Raw genomic sequence first — 17,779 nt, forward strand, 5'->3', positions numbered from 1 at the left:
TGTCGTCATCGTATTGGCTATATTCTTGCCTGATACAGTATGGCTTACAAAGTACTAAAAACTTTATGCCATGGTACAGAAGGTAAATAAACCTTACAATTAAAAACTCAGTAAAAGGTTCGTGTCTGGTATCATAGCTGACTTGGATCCTGACCACAATAGCTAGAAGGTGGAAGGAACTGCTCAGAAGAAATGGTAATACTACAGATGTCTGTTTTGCTGTTTGAGGACTTCTCAGGGGATCCTGGGCCTTGGAAGGGGGTGGCATGGTGGCTTGCCATGGGCACATACCTTACACACCTGAGTATATCCCCCTCCTTTAGCAACAGAGGTATCTCAAGCTATTTGGGGTTATGAAGAAACCTCTTTTATGTTAACCACATTTTCAGATAATTTTAGAATCTAGAAACATCCCCAAACTCATGCTTAAACAGTGGTGTCTTCATACCTGTGTCTCTCCTGAACATTGGGCTTACCCAGTTGAAGAGTCCAAAAATGAGCCTAACAAGGAATCTCTAGGTCCTGATCGTCAAAGTACAGTGGGCTGGCCATCAGCAATTAATTTGAGAGTCCGGCAACTCCCATTTCAGCAGGGATATGAAGGATCCTCCAGATGCTGCTGTAAGCACTTGTGAAGAAATGGGTGGAGGCAGAGTAGTGGCTCCAGGTTCATTTCGTCTCACCTGTTTTTGGCTTGCTCGTGGCTCTGTTGGTCCTTGGAGGAGTAAATGCTATCAGAGGGAATATGTGCAGATGCATTCATTCCGGAAGATAGCAGGGAACTCACCTTGATGAGTGGCCCAAACTGTATCTTCTAAGGTGGGAGACCTTAAAATATTTAAGTTTGTTTCACTCCCTGTGTTTGTATGACTACCAGATCACATAAAAAATAATGTGCAAAAAAGCAGAAAATAAGGCAAGTCCCATTTCAGCATGTAGAATTCTTCTGAAAAATAATAAAGACTTTTTATGGAATTTAATTCTTATGTCTTGATCATATTGTTCACATTATGCCCTCTCCCATTTAAGATTATTGTTAATTATCTATAAATGTCTCCCAAATCATTGTGGCAAAAACATTTCTGAACAATGAACAATATCTCAGAACTGGATAGACTTTTAATTTCACAAAATGAAACTATTATAAATATCTTGAGTTTTTCATAAATTCTTGTGACTTTTCCTGACTTTTATGAAGATGAGACATTCTGTTTTCAAGTCACAGTTCTTTTCTTGGTGTCTGCTTTGGTGTGGATCGTGCCATTTAACCTCCTCTGTTTGTTGCTTTGCCTCTAAAAGGAAGTTAATAATTTTGACCTTTTGCATTGGGGTTTTGTTCCTCTGTGAAGAAAAACATTAACGCCAGTAAATTACCCTGGGATCTATGGATGTAAGTGCAGGAATGAAAGGAATTATCCTATTTAAGACACGGAGAAAGTAGATACTTGAGTAAATGTGTTTCACATGTGCTGTTCTGCTCCAGTGAAGATGAACGGAGAGTGGTTACCCCAGTGGACAGGTGCTGACATGCATATTCTGACTGGTATGCAATAATAGTGGGGATTTTACCATTCTGAGCACATAGAGACTCACTGACCTGATCAATTTGCCTCTTCATTTATTTATTCACAGCTGAACTCCACTTGCAATGTGTGTGCCAAGCATTCATGTTGGCAGGTAGGGAAATAAAGATTGCTTAGTTTGTGCTTTTAAAATGAAGCTAAGAAGAAAATTAAATTCCAAATATTTCATAAATGTGCTTTAGCAAATACATCTCCATAAGCCTTATGGTACTTTTGGTTGAGAGCGAATGAAACACCTTGTGAAACTGGAGAAGATATGTGAGGGCTGCTTTATTTCCTTTGACTTGACCCCTGCATCTGTCCTTTATTAAATTGCTTTTGATCTGGGCAAGGACCATGGCAGGTAGCCTCTCTTCAGAACCAGGAAGACCATCTGCTCTGCAATCTCTCCTTTAAATTCCTTTGCAAAATAACAAGGACATGAACTAGATGTCCTCATTTTCCTCTAGGAAATACTTTTACCCTCTTTCTTGCTTGAGATCCATTTTGGATAATGCAAGTACCCAAGAGCAAACTTTAAATAAGATTTATCAAAAAAGAGTCTGACAACAAATCGTATTTTAATCCAAAATTTATAATTTTCTTTGGGAGTGACATATGATCTTGGACTTACAGAAAATACATGTTTCAACTAAAGAGTATAAATTGTTCAAGACAAGGAAGAGGGACATACCCAGCCTCCTTCCTTTTTCCATAGTCTCCTTTAGAAAAGACTACACCTACCAGTTTCGTAAAATCCAGATGAAAACTACTTAAACACTCGGTTTTCAGTAAGAATACCAATCAAGTGTTTTTAATGGCTCCCCACTGTCAGGTAAATCGAGGGCTCTTTATTGACGCTGCTTCCCACAGTTCCATAAAATCTGACCATTCCTTACCTCTAATAGTGATAATAGTTCAGACTCATTGATCATTTGCAATGTATGTATCAGGCGCTGTGCTCAGTGTTTTACTTTTCTCAACTCAAATATTAATTCCAAGAACTCTACATGGTAAATAGTGATAGTCTTCCAGGTTACAAATGTGTAAACTGAAGTTTGGGAAGATTGAGTAACCTTAGAGACTCAAAGCTAGTAAGTGACAGAAGACAGTATACAAACTCAGGTCTAACTGATTTCAGAATCCTTCTCTTAAGCCCTATACTGTGTTGTCTACCATCCAACACCTCTGGAAAGCAGATACTTCATTTAATTCCCCCTATTGTTAGGTGCTACTTTCTGTCTTCCTTACTCCCCCAGGGAGATTCAACCTCACCTGCTCTGATCTGTTCATCCCAAGTCATTAACCATCACTGAGCTTTCTACAGATCTTTGTAAATGTGTAAGTAATTTTTTTTTTCCTGAAATACGTTTGTCTTGTGTTGTTCTCAGTAAGGACTGATCTACTATATACTCTCAAAGAACTTTTATTATTTTCCAATTGGTTTGTCTTCTATTTAAACTAAGTAAGATTACTGACAGTTTACCACATGCCATTGTTTAAATAAGTAGACACGAGAAGAAAAGTAGAAACTTGGGAAAACTCAAGCTAAAATACGAAGTTGGCAAAATTTGACCCATATGTTTTTGGAAAGGTTTCCTTATCTGTCCAGTTCTCTTTTCATTAGACAAATCAATTGTTGGAAGGGTCTTTTTTTAAGAGCTTTGGTCACCTCGGTGTAACCTTTTCCAGAAATATATATCTGCGATTAGCATTCTGTTTGGTGGAAGGCCATTAAAAACTCCTATTATAATTGTGGATTTAACTTTTTCTCCTTGCAGTTTTATCTTTTGCTTTGTGTATTTTGAAGCTTTGTTATTAGACGTAGAAACATCTAGGCTTATCTTGTCATTCTGATTTATTTACTCAATATCATTATGAAATAGCCCTTTTTTTATTCCTAATAGTATATCTGCTCTAGAATCTTCTTTGCTTTATAGTGATAGAGTCCTGCCAGCTTTATTTCACTGGTGTTGACATGGTAAATCTTCTTATATTTTTTTAACCCATTGTAGCTGTATTTTAAAGTTTGTTTTTATAATCAACATATAATTGGAGCTCACTTTTTAATCCAAACTGATACACTCTAACTTTCAATTCCAGTGTTTTGTTTAACCATTTATATTTAATTTGATTAATGATGTATTTAGATTTTAGTTGTTATCTTGTTGTTTGTTTTGTAACTGTCCCATCTATTTTACCTTCCTGTTTTACTTTTTTCTACCTTCTTTTGGATTGAGTAGATGTAATGATTTCCTTTTACCTTCTTTGTTATCCTATTAGCTAAACCACTTTGTTTTATTAGACTAATGGTTGCCATATTGTCCACTTCTTATCACAATCCGCCTTCAATTGTTATTCTACCAGTTCAGTATTGAATAAGACCTTTCAACATATTTCTCCTTCTTGGATTTTTTGCTATTGTTGACAAACATTTTATGTATAATTTGTTATAAATTGCCCCAAACATAGCTACTTGTTTTGCTTAAATGGTCTAAGTACATTTAAACACTAAGAAATATGTCTTATTTATCCTGTAGTTATTATTTTTGGTGTTTGCTCTTTTGTGTAATCACACATTTCTATCTGGTATTATTTTCCTTTTGCCCAGGGATATTCTTTAACATTTCTTATCCTGGGGGTGCGCTGAGGAATTCTTTCAGTGTTTCATGTCTTAAAATATCTTTATTTCACCTCATTTGAAAAGATATTTTCACAAAGTATAAAATTTTATTCCGAGAAGTTTTTAATTTTCTTCCATGAATTTAAATGTGCTGCTCCCCTGTATTCTCACTTGTATTGTTTCCAAGAAGAATTCTTTTGCCATCCTACTCTTTGTTCTGTGCAGGAATATGTCATTTCCCTTGAGGTGCTTTTAAAAATTCCACTTTTTTGACTGATTTTTTAAAATTTGATAATAACAAGCATTGGGATAGTTTTCTTCATGTTACTTGCACTTGAGATGTTGGGAGATCTGTGGGTTTTCAGGAAATTTGGAAATTTCCACCCATTATATTTTCAAATATTCCCTCCTCCATCTTCAGAGACTCTAACTGCATAATTGTCCAGTTGACAATCATCTCTTATCTACTTTTTGAGCACAGAAGATACAGTTATAACTGTCTTAATGTACTTTTCTGCCAACTCTAGCCTCTGTATTGGTTCTGTATTGGTCTTGATTATTTCCTCATTTTAGTTCGTGCTTTCTTGATAATCTTTGATCTTAATCTTTGATTGCATGTCAGATGTTATTAATTTTTTCCTTGTTGTTGCTGAATATTTTTGTATTTCTATAAATTTCTTTAAATTTGGTTCTGAAATGCAGTTAAGTTGCTTATGGTCAGATTTATGTTTGTAGCTCTTGCTTTTATGATTCGTTAGGCAAATCCAAAGTAATGCTCAATCCACAGCAAATTATTCTCTACTGAGGCAAGATTTCCATGAATTCTATACTCAGTGTCCTGTGGGTTTGTTCCATTTTGTTGGTGAGAACACTCTTCCTGACCCTATATGCATGCCAGGCACTGATGCCATTAATTCTTTCAGGTGGCCCTTTTCTTGGCTTGGAGTAGTTTTTTCATATACATGTGCTGCAATTCAGTATGCTGAAAATTTGACGGGATCTCTCTGTAGCTCTCTGTTTTGTTTTTTTTTCCCCTCTGTGCAGCCTTGTGCACTCAGCATTTGCTAAGCCAAATCTATGGCTAGATGTCATTAAACAAAATCTCCTCTAGTTTTCTGTGTTCCTTAGACACATGTTAACTTGGCTGACTTCCTTAACACAACAAATCTGTACCCAGATTTGTTCTATCTTAACCACCCCTATTGAGAAACAAAACTATCTTGTGAAAATACCTCTTCCCTTGTCTGTATCTCCTGAAGGGAAAATTACTGATTTGACAACTTTATATCCTTGTTATATAGTAGTAGTTGACAATATTTGTTGTTGGGTGAGTAAGACAGAATTTTCACTCATTTCTATAACTCAGAGTTAAAGGTGCAGCCCTGGAAACTAGGGGGCTAAAGAAAGAGAGTTATACCTGGAAGTTTCAAACAAAATTCCAATAATGAGAGTAAAGTGTCAGATGTGAGTAAATGAACAAATTTCCTCTCCTAGGCTATTCAGGTTTTACATACCAGTCATATCAAATATTAAATATAATATAGAGTATTTTAGGGCACCTGAGTGGCTCAGTTGGTTAAGCATCCGACTTCGGCTCAGGTCATGATCTCACGGTCTGTGGGTTCAAGCCCCTCATTGGGCTCTGTGCTGACAGCTCAGGTCCTGGAGACTGCTTCGGGCTCTGTGTCTCCCTCTCTCTCTGCCCCTCCCCAACTCATGCTCTGTCTTTCTCTCTCTCAAGAAATGAATAAACATTTAAAAAAATTAAATATATATATATATATATATATATACACATATAATAGAGTATTTTATGTTCTGTAGTAACAGAGTAAAGAAAAAAAACAATCTCTCTGCTCTTTACTTATGTAGCCATATTCTCTCTTTGACACAGTTGAACTTCATTTTATGTGGGCCCTTAAATTGTGTAGAACAATTTCCAAAAGGTCTTTGCTCACAAGGCAAGCTTTCACTGGAAGACTAGATTATTATGTATATGGGGGCTGAGGAAGTGTGAGTAGGAGGAAAAGTAGTAACGGAGATTTTAAAACCCTCTCTCTGTCTTCTGACCATGCCTATCCCTTAAGGTTTAGACACTCTGCTATTTATCGACTCCAGAGAACTGTTGATCCTTTTTTTGTTTAAAACACATGGGCCACAATTTTAATTCTTGAAATTTTCTGTTTTTTTTTTAAGCCTGTGAGGCATTTGTCAAAAATTGAATTCAGATTGGCTCCACTATTGCCCCTGTGGCTGCTTCTAGTTCTGTGAAACTCTTGTTCATTGGGCTTAGAATATTATCTCTTTGAAAGGTTGGTCTTGCCTCCTTCTTCAGATACTTAGCCCAGGTGTGGTTATCTGGCCACCATCTCACAGAAGTATGTTCCCTTTCAGGAACAACATTAATGACCATTAAAGGTTGTACCCTCACTTCATGGGTGGGCAGTATTCTAGTACAGCATTATAACCTCACTTGATAGCTATGTGGTTTTTGCCATTCCTGGGAAATATCTTCTAGACTTGATTTGGAAAATGAAAACAAATTGAATGGGTATAGATTTCAGACAGTTTAAAATAATTTAGTTAAGAGAGACTAATCTTCAAATATATTCTCAATTCAGGATTAAATGCCAAACTTTAAGATGCTCATTTGATTGTGGCTGTTTCTCAATTTGTTCAATATCAATGGGTGTGCTTAATGGCAAATTCTGAAGTAGAAATCCCAACAGGTAATGAGTAACATCCAATTTGCATGTAAGTCAATTGTTTTAGAGAAAAGATTAATTAAAAGAAGTGGTAGGTTAATTTAAATCAAGCAAAGCCAAGCAACCATCTTCCCTGAGTTTAAATCCTGACCTATCTTTATCCTCCTGGATACAATATAGAAATCTGCATTGGATAAATACCTCCACCAGGAAAAAAAAAAAAAAAAAAGAGTTAAGAATCACTCATTAAAGCTTTGAACTAAATCTTTCCCAATAATAGATGTTCTTAAATCAAACAAGCTCATTTCACCCAGTATATTTAATAGTATCAATTTGCATGAATAAGACTAAGCATGTTTCACAAGTGAGAGGACTGTGGGCAGTAGGGAGAGGAAAGTGCACCCCATAACCTCTTCTCCCTTCACCCTCATTCATATATCACACGTTCTGCCATTTATGTTTTCACAGACACATAAATGATTGCAGTTATGTAGCCACAGTGGTCCCAAAAAGCACTGGGCAGGACATTTCTGTAGTGATTGTGACAAGCTTTGATAAATAAGCCAGTTGACAACTAACTTTATCTTGGAGAAGAGAAGAACACCCATGGAAATAGTGCTTTACCCTCTCTATCCAGAAAGTCACCTGTGCACCCAAGACAAAGTTTAATAAGGAGACTTACAGGTAGAAAAGATATTACTTATTTATAGTACCCTTTCTGTTTTTCTTCTTTGTCCATAGAGACTGAAAGAATTAAAGCAACGGGAGTTTGCTCGAAATGTAGCTTCCAAGTCATGGAAAGATGAGAAGAAACAAGAAAAAGCACTTAAACGGCTTCACCAGCTGGCTGAGTTAAGGCAACAGTCTGAATGGTAAGAATTAGAGGTATCTCAGATGGTTCAAAACTCTCTTCCAAAAAAAGGTCTATTCAATCATTGGGGAAATGTCAAGATAAATTTACTTGATTTACTGTCACACGGAAGCAAATTATAATTAATCAAAAGACATGCTTGAGGGCAAATGTTTTAATAGTTAAAGGCTAATAAATTAGTTACTTTGGTATCTGACTTTTTTCCTTCCCAATGTTGTTAATTTTATGTGCTATTTCATGAAATGATCTAAGAATGATTCTCATGTACTGGCACTTATTCTATCCAGCTGATTTAAATGGGCCCATAGAGCTTTTTAGTAATTATTTTAAGTTTTGTAATAATGTTTATTTTGTTTATTTTTTTGTAATAATAATTTTAAAAACCTTAAGTAACAGTGCATCTATCTGGGGAGGAAATAAATCTTCTCTGCATTTCCCTGTACATACCTGAACCTAGAATAAATGACACTTATCATTGTCTGGATGACAAAAAAAAAAAAAAATGATGTAGTGAATGCAGTTAAATTTACCACACCCTGCTATTTAAATTGATAATTATAAAATGCATTATACTAATACATTCTTGTAGCTGAAAAATAGCTGTTTTTCATGAGCTTGGAACTGCTGAATGTTTCCAAGTGAGGAGATTGTTACCTGGAACTCAATTAAGTTTGCACATTGTGATTTGTGTTCATATGAATCATAATGTAAAACACCTAACGTAGCTAATTAATGCAGTTGGCAGCAACCTAGTGAATTGTGAAATTTATAGCTCTGTGCCACAATTTAAACCCCTGTTGTTGAAATGAAAAACAAAATGCAATAAATTTGAGAATGAATGACTCAAATAATTGAGTACCATAATATATTAGACCTCAAATTTGATTCTAGGAAAACATTTGTTTTAAGGATCAATTTATGAGTAAAAACATAGTGTTTACCTTACACATATTTAGGTATTTGTACCACTATCTTAGAATAATTTAATTAACTCAAGAAAATACATAGGAGATAATCCTATTAAAAATAAGTGAGAAATTTGGTATAAGGAAACAATGAAGTTTGGAAAAAACATGTATCCAGAGGTGAGGTTAATATAAAAATGTATGCCCTGAGCTCCTACACAGTCATAGAAATGGGACCCACATCTGGTACTGAGCTTTCCACTGGCCAATACAATGAAGATCTTATGCTATTCGAACACAGTGTCAATAAGATATCAAACTGTCCTTGTCAAAATAGGACTGAGAAGGAAATGTCTAATGATAATTATGGTAGCATGTAGGGAAAAAAATGTGGGGAATATGTTAATTCTTGAGTGATTTATTATGAGATTATTATGAGAATATAAAAGAGGGGGCAAATCTTACTGTAGAGAGACAACCTTTAGATAGGTCCTTTCAGTCCATGCAACAAAAAATCTTAGTAGCCTTAATAAACATATATCCTTTTTTATTATTGGAAAGTTGTCATGCTTCTACATTTCTTTATTTTCCTGTGGGAGGTATAGTGATAGTGATGATGATGATGATGCTTCTGTTTAAAAATTCTGAGTTTGCCATGCTACCCATTAAGTGTTTTCCAAATTAAAACAAATGAAAAATTCTACTCGATTAAAGTTGAGCTGAAAATCATATTAACTAAACAAACACAAACTCAAGCCCATTCCTTATAGGATAGACAGACTTTCTAGGTTCTGTTTGTTTGTTTGTTTGTTTGTTTTTCCCTCATATTGTTAGGGAAATGATAGGTGTTAAGCTTTCCACATGCAAAACATGGAACTAGGAAAATTATTACATTTTTTGCTGCTACCTGTCCTCTGCGCTCCAGATAATTGTTCTTTTTGCTTAAGCAGCCTCATGGCCTAAGGGAAGTCACTTAATAGAATTATTTAATATTTTCATTTTGGCAGCTTACTTGAAAAATGAAAGTAAGAAATAAAATGAAAAAGAAAAAAAATTATCTGTATTCCTCTCCTAAACAACCTTTCTCTGTCCATGATTCTCATAACAAGGTCTTCTCAGTAGGATGGTGCACATAACAAGAAAATTCTCCTATGATTTCTATGGAGAAGAGAGGAGAATTTACTAGTGGTAAGAATATTGCAGTTGGACTGATGAAAAAAAAAATGATGGCAGAAAACTATTGATGAATCTTATAAAGGACAATCAACTTTGGCCATTTCTTGGGAAATTCAGCCCAACCTGTTTCCTTAGCAAGCCCAGTTACTGCATGGGTGTATAAATCTAAGTATAGTGCATATTGATATGGACATTTTTTCCAAATTAAAAAAAATTATAAGATCACTGATTCTGAGAATATAAGAGATGGATCATGTTATATCATTTAAAGAAAATATGCATCAAACATATTTGATATGTTTTGTTGCCTGGCTGGAAAGTATTCTTTTACAAGAAGATAATTAAATAGTGCATGTTTTTATTTGTCAAGAATTAGAATTTGGGGAGACCTATTAGAATGGACAATCTATTAATAAGTATGAAGGGGCTAACTTTATAGTCACTTTTTTATTATAAATAAAAAATAATTAGGTAGACAATATAGAAATAAATTAAAGAAAGTTCTAGAGAAAACAGTGAAATTGTAAGTAAGGACATAACTATAAAAATTAAACTTTAATTATGTTAAAAGGCATAAAGTAGTATTAAAATAATAGAATTGAAAACCACAAAGATATAAAATTGGGATTTTCCAAAATACAAAAATTAACTAGATTTATGATAAGGGAACTTAAAGTTTAGAAAGCAATGAGATAAACAGTTTAAAGCATAAACCCTAGAGGTAGAAAAGATTAATAATGAGGATAAAATGCTACAACTTGTGAAAAAATATAATCATAAATGTAGATTGGATTATACAGTAAGAACAAAAATTAAGGACAAGAAGAGCAAAATATAATATAAAAACAATGAGTAAAGATGATTAAAAATATTGAAAAGAATATAAAAGGGAGAAGCTTGCACATTAGAGAGATAAATTGTCACATAAAACAACCATACAGAAAAGAACATTTAGACTAACATAAATCAAAGCAAGAAAATACACAAAACAGTGCCAGGATAATAAGAAAAAAAAATATTATTGAGGAAAAAATATAGGTAGATAATATAAAAACGGTAACATATCTGTGTCATAATGGAATCATAGAAGCAGAATGCTAATATCCAAACACCAGGCTTTTGAAATAATTTCTAAGTGCAGATAATATCAGATTAATTGCCATTCCTAGAGAAGGTAACTTAACAGAAGTATAGCTCCTACTTAATCAAAAGTGTGGCTACTAAATATGGAAAAGAAACTCTTTAACACTGAGGCAAAATTCTGAGCTGCAGATCTTTCTGCTCCCTTACCCTTCTATCCCCAGACTGCAGGCATTTTAAAAGACCAGTAACTACAGTTAACCTCTCTGCTTTCTATTTTCTTTTCTGTTTGAAAGAAATACTGAATAAGCCATACACTATCTTAGTGTGTTCCTTTCCATTCCTCATATCAAAATGCCTCAACAACCTCTCTAAAGAACATAAAAAAATGATTCACAAAAAGAAGATTAATGTAATGAGTAAGAAGAAAGTTTTCATTATGGAACAGTTACTGAAAATTTTCTGAATTTATTTTCCACAAGATTCAAGGGACCAGTATAATTCTAAATTTGTTTATGAAGAAGGAACAATCTGAAATTGTTAAAAAGTGAATGGTGGCTGAAACTATGATAAATTAAAATCCATATGAGCATAGTAAATGAAATATTGGATATTGTAAAAAATTGAAAGAGTAAAACAGAAATTAAAAACAAGAAATTCCTTCTGAACTAGAGAAACAGACTAAAGACACTAAAGTATTGAGATAAATAATAAGACCTAAAAGATATATTCATGAACGCCAACATATTTAACATATAGATTCCAGCATAAAAAGCTAAGACAGAGAAGAAGCAATAATCAGAGAAATCAGAGAAGAAAATACAACTGAGCTAAAGAAATTGAATTGAAAGTGCCCAACAGTACTAGTGAAAATTAACCCAAGAAATCAATCTGTAACTCTGGTCTGGTAAAAATGTTATATATATATATGTCATCTAATACATATATATATTACATACATATATATATATATATATATATATATATACATACATACATATATATATAATACATACATATATTATGTATATATATATATAATCTAAAATAACAATATATTGTGGATAGTACTTACCATAAAAATGTAAGTTGTAAATATTATAAATATATATAAATGAAAAAGAAAATTACAAATCACACAAGTGCACAACAGATTCCTTTCAAAAATGAATAAAAGGAGGATTAGTAAGTATTTTTCTGTGATATTAAACATGTAAAGACAATGAAGCAAAGTACCATAAAACCTTGGATTGCAAGCAGCTTGTTCTACAAGTATTCCGTAAGACAAGCAAACATTTCTAATGAGTTTTGACTTGATAAACAAGCAGTGTCTTTCAATAGGAGTAGTACCTGATGCCAACTGTCACATGATAACAACTGAGCCAATGGCTCTTAAAATTCACTTTGATATACAATTGCTTTGGATTACAAGCATGTTTTCGGAATGAATTATTATCGCAAACCAAGGTTTTATATATATGAGATTTGGTGGACAAGAGGAATGCGATTCCAGAGTTCTGTGCTGATTGGCCAAATCAGTCATAGGTGAAGGCAACCAGAAAGAACTTCTCAGAAAAGGGCTCAGAAAACATACCTCTCCATTAGAAGTTAAGCTATGTATGGAAAAGATACCAGTTTATTAGTATTCTTTACTCAAGTAACAAATGAATGAATACAATAAAATAAAAATCTAAACTAGAAAGAAGCAAACAGACACATATCCAAGCATGTGGATAAAGAAAAGGAGAAGGAAAAGAAAGCCATCTCAAAGCAAAAGATCAGATAAATGATGTGTTTTCTGTTGCCTTCCACCACCCCACCTCCGCCCAAACCTTGTTTTGTAGTAGAGGTTTTAAAGTAAACATAGAAGAGACAATTTTAATCTAAAGAGTTTCATCTCTTCGGTGTATTGCTATTTCTAGTTCTCAGATTGAATCACAAATTAAGCTCAGCAGAATGAATAGTCTTTACAAAAGCTGTTAAAAGATAAAACAAATGTATGCAGGAAAGGTAGAAAGAAAGTATTTGGGTGAGGAAGATGCAAAAGAAAAGATTTCAAATAATTGAGATACTGAGATGGCTTGTAAATGTGTGTTACTTTTTTATGCATTTGTTATAATTGGTCAAAATGGTGATAAGTCATGGAGAAAGAAATAGTCACACTTTTCCAAAGTAAGCAAACATGAAGAAATTTTAAAACCGAGGCAACAAAAATTATGAAATGGTAGCACTTATACAAAAAATGACATTAAAAATATATTTTTACATTTTGGAAGTGACTTTTAATTCCATTTTATTTCTTATTTAATGGGAGGTCACTGATTGAAAAACTCCTTGTGAAAGAATGTTAAATCTATATTTCCAAAAAAACTGATAGGTTCTGCAGGACATATATTGGGATGTAAATGCAGTACTTTATTTTCTTTTGCAGCACTAGCATAGATATCCACCTATTATTGCTTCTTGCTAATTTCAAAAGAGCGCATTTAAGTGATGCATTTTAGAAATGGCCTCTATGAAACATAGATATACCGAGTTATATAAACACAGTGAAATGGTGATATTCCAATAGACATAGTTTGTAGACAGCATAACTCATCATAGAAACACTAAGAAATGTTCACGTATACATGAGTTTTCAAATCTAATGTCTTAATCATTTAAATATTTATTGTGTCTACAGTGTTTCTGGAAATGGACCAGCATACAAAGCTCCCAGGGTAGCCATAGAAAAGCAACTCCAGCAAGGAATTTTCCCAGTTAAGAATGGCAGAAAGGTATCGTGCATGAAGAGCACTCTTCTCCTTAAAGGAAAGAATCTCCCCAGAAGCATTTCTGATAAACAGCGGCCCACCATGCAAAATCGACACCAGTTACCAATGGACAGACGTTATTTATTCGGAAACCGGGTACCACAGACATCTTCAGACCTCAGCAATGCAAATCACAGGACAGGAGTATCATTTTCTTTTTCCAAAAAAGTACATCTAAAATTAGAGTCTTCAGCATCAGTTTTTAGTGAGAACACAGAAGAAACACACGATTGTAACAAGTCCCCCAGCTATAAAGCAAAAGAAACTGCAGAGAAATGTAAGTGCCGCAGGTTTGCAAGTGAGGACGTACCTCTTACTAAGGAAAAAGATATAAACATCACACCAAGCCATCTGGAACATGTTTTACACAATACCTTTTCCATCAGCTCTCAAATCGTGCAAGACAAAAATGACTCTATTGATGAAACACTGGAAGATTCGATTGGCATTCATGCTTCATTCTCTAAATCTAATATTCATCTTTCAGATGTGGCTTTTACTCCTTGCAGCAGAGAAAAAGAAATTCGAGGTACACCGAAGAACACTTCAGAAAACTGCATTAATCACTCATGCCAAGCAAATGCTTCCTCCAGCTCACCAAACATTTACAGGCACAGTGATGCCAGGATATTTGAATGTCTGGATGAGTTTCCATCACTGGAGCCAAGTAAACAAAACAGTACAGTGCATCTGAATCCCAACTCCAGAATGGAGAAGAGAGAAAAATCTTTAGATGAAACAGAAAGAGTTGGCAAAAATGCAACAAGGCTTGTAAGAGAAGCATGTCCACATGACGTGAAGTCTAAACCATTGCCTTTTCTCCATGTACAAAGTAAGGATGGCCACACCACTCTCCAGTGGCCCACGGAACTTCTGCTCTTTACAAAAACGGAGCCCTGTATCTCTTACGGATGCAACCCATTATATTTTGATTTTAAGCTTTCTCGGAACACAAAGAGTGACCGTGATTCAGAGGACTTAAAAAGAGAATTGATTAAGGAGCCCTCAGAAATGAAGACTACAATAGAGAGCCAAGTCTCAGGTTTAATCAAAGACCAACAGAAATTGATCCAAGAAAATGATCAATCTCTGAAACCAAAGATGATGATAGCTAATCCAGATTGGGAAAGTTTCCGGAGAAAATGTAATTCGGGCTACAGTGATTCTGAGCCAAATATGAGTAAAGATAATTTTAGTGCAAGTGATTTGGAAATGAAAAATCCTGAAGTGCCTGCTTTCCTTGATATCTCTCTAAAGAAATGTGTAGAAAACAATGATAATAGTGATAATGGACTTAAGGAACCTTCAAGGACCCATTGGCAAAGCTGCCAAAGGGTAGTTCTAAATGATGTAAATGAGGGCCTATCTTTTTCTCCTTACATCTCTAGGACTAAAGAACCAAAACTGATACCTTGCGATCCTCATTCAGATTTTGAAGATGCAAATCAATTTACCTGGAATTCTAGTCCTTACCCAGTGAGGGGTCATAGTGATCATGGGAAGGACTTTAGTGTAATTGTGAATAGGAACCACATCAGCATGACCAGCAGGGTTTCTAGATGTAGAAACCAAACTTATAAGAGAAACTCTCCAAAGTTGTCTCTGAATCGAACTTCTAGCCCTTCAGACACATACCCTGGCAGCACAGCCAGCTTGAGAGCTACTTGTTCAGTTCATAAGTCCAGCGACAAGGGCAGAGGCAATTTGCTGTACTTTTGTAAAAGAGAACACAACCCAGCTGAAAGGCACAAAGGGAGACACCAAAACCCGAACTGCCTCTGCGTGTCTGAGGAGTTAGCAAAGAGCACCTGCCTGCCGTCTGAAATACAGAGAGACCGCAACTACAGATTGTGGGAATCATTTAAGAATGAAAAATTCTCAAAACATAGATACAGTCGGTGCAGAGAAAGATATAAACTGGGCAAAAATCAACAGCAGTTTTCAGGGCCCAAATCCAGGAGAATCGCCCATTGTGATCCTAGCTCACAGGTTTCCTGTTCTGGAAATAGTGAAGAAGCACCAAACTGCCAGGGACCTCAGCACAGCAGATTGGGCTCTTACTCAAGAGAGAGAATTTATTGCTTAAGTAAAAATGAGAGAAGTCAAGAGTCGTTGGACAGCCCTCGTATTTGTGACCTAGGAAAAGTAAAATCCCTGCAGTATAACTCTGGGAATATCAGCTGCCTTCTAAGAAATTGTTCTACCAGCCCTTTAGAAAGCACAGAGTTGGCCATTACAGAAGGAGAGAGGACACCCCTGACAGCCAAAAGCCTTTTAGAAAGAGTGCAAGCCAAGAGGTGTCAGGAACAATCAACTAATTTTGAGGTCTCTTCAAAGAATTGTGAAAATGAATCAGAGGCTCATTCACAAATTCAATGCACAATTCAATTCACGCCACTGGGCTGTAACAGACCCGCACTGCCTTTGTCTGAAAAAACACAGAACACAAGTAAACAGAGAATTGATAAAGGCACTACAATTCAAAGAACTATTGAGAAAGACAAAGTCAAAAGTTCACAGACAAACAATTTTCATGTTTTAGTAGATCCTGATTGTGATAACCACCTTTCTAAAGGTATAATTCATGTAGTAGCAGATTCACAGTCACCAAACATGAAAAAGAACCCAACAACAAAAGAACCAGTAAAACCTTTAATTAGCGAAGTCCAACATTTTATTCAAAGCCGTGACCCACTACCAAATGATTTCCCTGGTGCTTTTCCATCTAATAGATATACTGGTGTTACTGATTCCACAGAGACCAAAGAGGACCAAATAAATCCTGACTTACAGGATGTAAGCATGCATATGAATCACGTAGAGGGGAATATAAACTCTTACTCTGACAGAACTTTGCAGAAGCATGACAAAATAGAAGATGAATTAGAAGTGTGCCATAAATCTAGCTCTCCCCCCTTAATTCAGCAGCCAATAACATTTTCTCCTGATGAAATAGATAAATATAAGCTCTTACAGCTACAAGCCCAGCAGCACGTGCAGAAACAGCTCCTCTCAAAGCATCTTCGAGTTGTGCCTGCCTCGGGGCCCACTGCCTTCTCTCCGGCCTCGGCGGTCCAGACGGTACCAGTTCACCAGCGCACCTCCATCACCACCATCCACCACACCTTCCTGCAGCATTTTGCTGTTTCTGCCTCCATAAATTCCCATGGTGGTCCCCTCCCTATAGCTCACCTACATCCTCTTTCCCAGCCACATTTTACGCCGTTCACGTTGTCACCTCTGACTCCGACCATCATCCCCGCACACCCCACTTTCTTAGCGGGTCACCCGCTGCATTTGGTCACTGCTGCCCCCTTCCACCCACCGCACATCGCGCTGCAGCCCCTGCCCTCGGCCGCATTGATCCCCGCATTGTTTGCCCCTCACTTAAACCCAGCCACGGCTTCTATCATCCACTTGAATCCTTTAATCCAACCAGTGTTTCAAGGTCAAGATCTTTGCCACCATTCTTGCTCCAGTCAGATGCAGCAGTTAAACGGAGTGAAAGAGGCCTTAAATGTACCAACGCACTTGAACCGATAGGTGTCGAAGCCCCTCTTGTGGCTAAATAAAACAAATTGTCACTACCTACAAAATGATATATTTAAAGTGGTATGACTATTGTAAGATTTAAAATATTGGTGCCACTCAAAATGTGACTAGTATATACATGTAAGAACTGAATTGCCAATACTAAAATAGGAGCATTTTAAGAATATCTTTTAACCTGCATAAATAACAGAGCAAATTGAAAATAACTTGCTGGACGGTAGAGGGAAAAGCATTAAGGGTCTGTTTGGAGGAGTTCTCATATAATGTTATAAAATGATAACAGAAAACATTCAGGCAAATCATTGATATTACAAAACAATCAAATGGAACGTAATATTGTATGTTCTAGGGGGTGTTGAGCAAGTGAGTGAATTGCACATTTGGTTTGTATGCATCAGACAATACTAAGAGATCAGAGAAATAATTCCTATGGTTAACTATTGTCTAGGCTTTCAATCAATATAATCTGTTTCAATCAAAATGATTTATATT

General features: G+C 35.5%; 1 protein-coding gene across 1 annotated transcript in view; it reads left to right on the top strand.

The window, feature by feature from the left end:
* ZNF804B (zinc finger protein 804B) overlaps positions 1–17,334 on the top strand; it is a 514,063-nt gene extending 496,729 nt beyond the window's left edge. The window contains exons 3-4 of the mRNA XM_019443249.2: positions 7,632–7,762; positions 13,606–17,334. Coding sequence (XP_019298794.2) covers positions 7,632–7,762; positions 13,606–17,278 — 3,804 coding nt within the window. The 3' untranslated portion in view covers positions 17,279–17,334. The remainder of the gene's footprint in view (positions 1–7,631; positions 7,763–13,605) is intronic.
* Positions 17,335–17,779: the final 445 nt, after the last annotated feature.

The sequence above is a fragment of the Panthera pardus genome, unplaced genomic scaffold, assembly GCF_024362965.1.
Source record: "Panthera pardus isolate Hobbes unplaced genomic scaffold, ASM2436296v1 HiC_scaffold_8, whole genome shotgun sequence".
In the NCBI taxonomy this organism is placed as follows: Eukaryota; Metazoa; Chordata; class Mammalia; order Carnivora; family Felidae; genus Panthera; species Panthera pardus.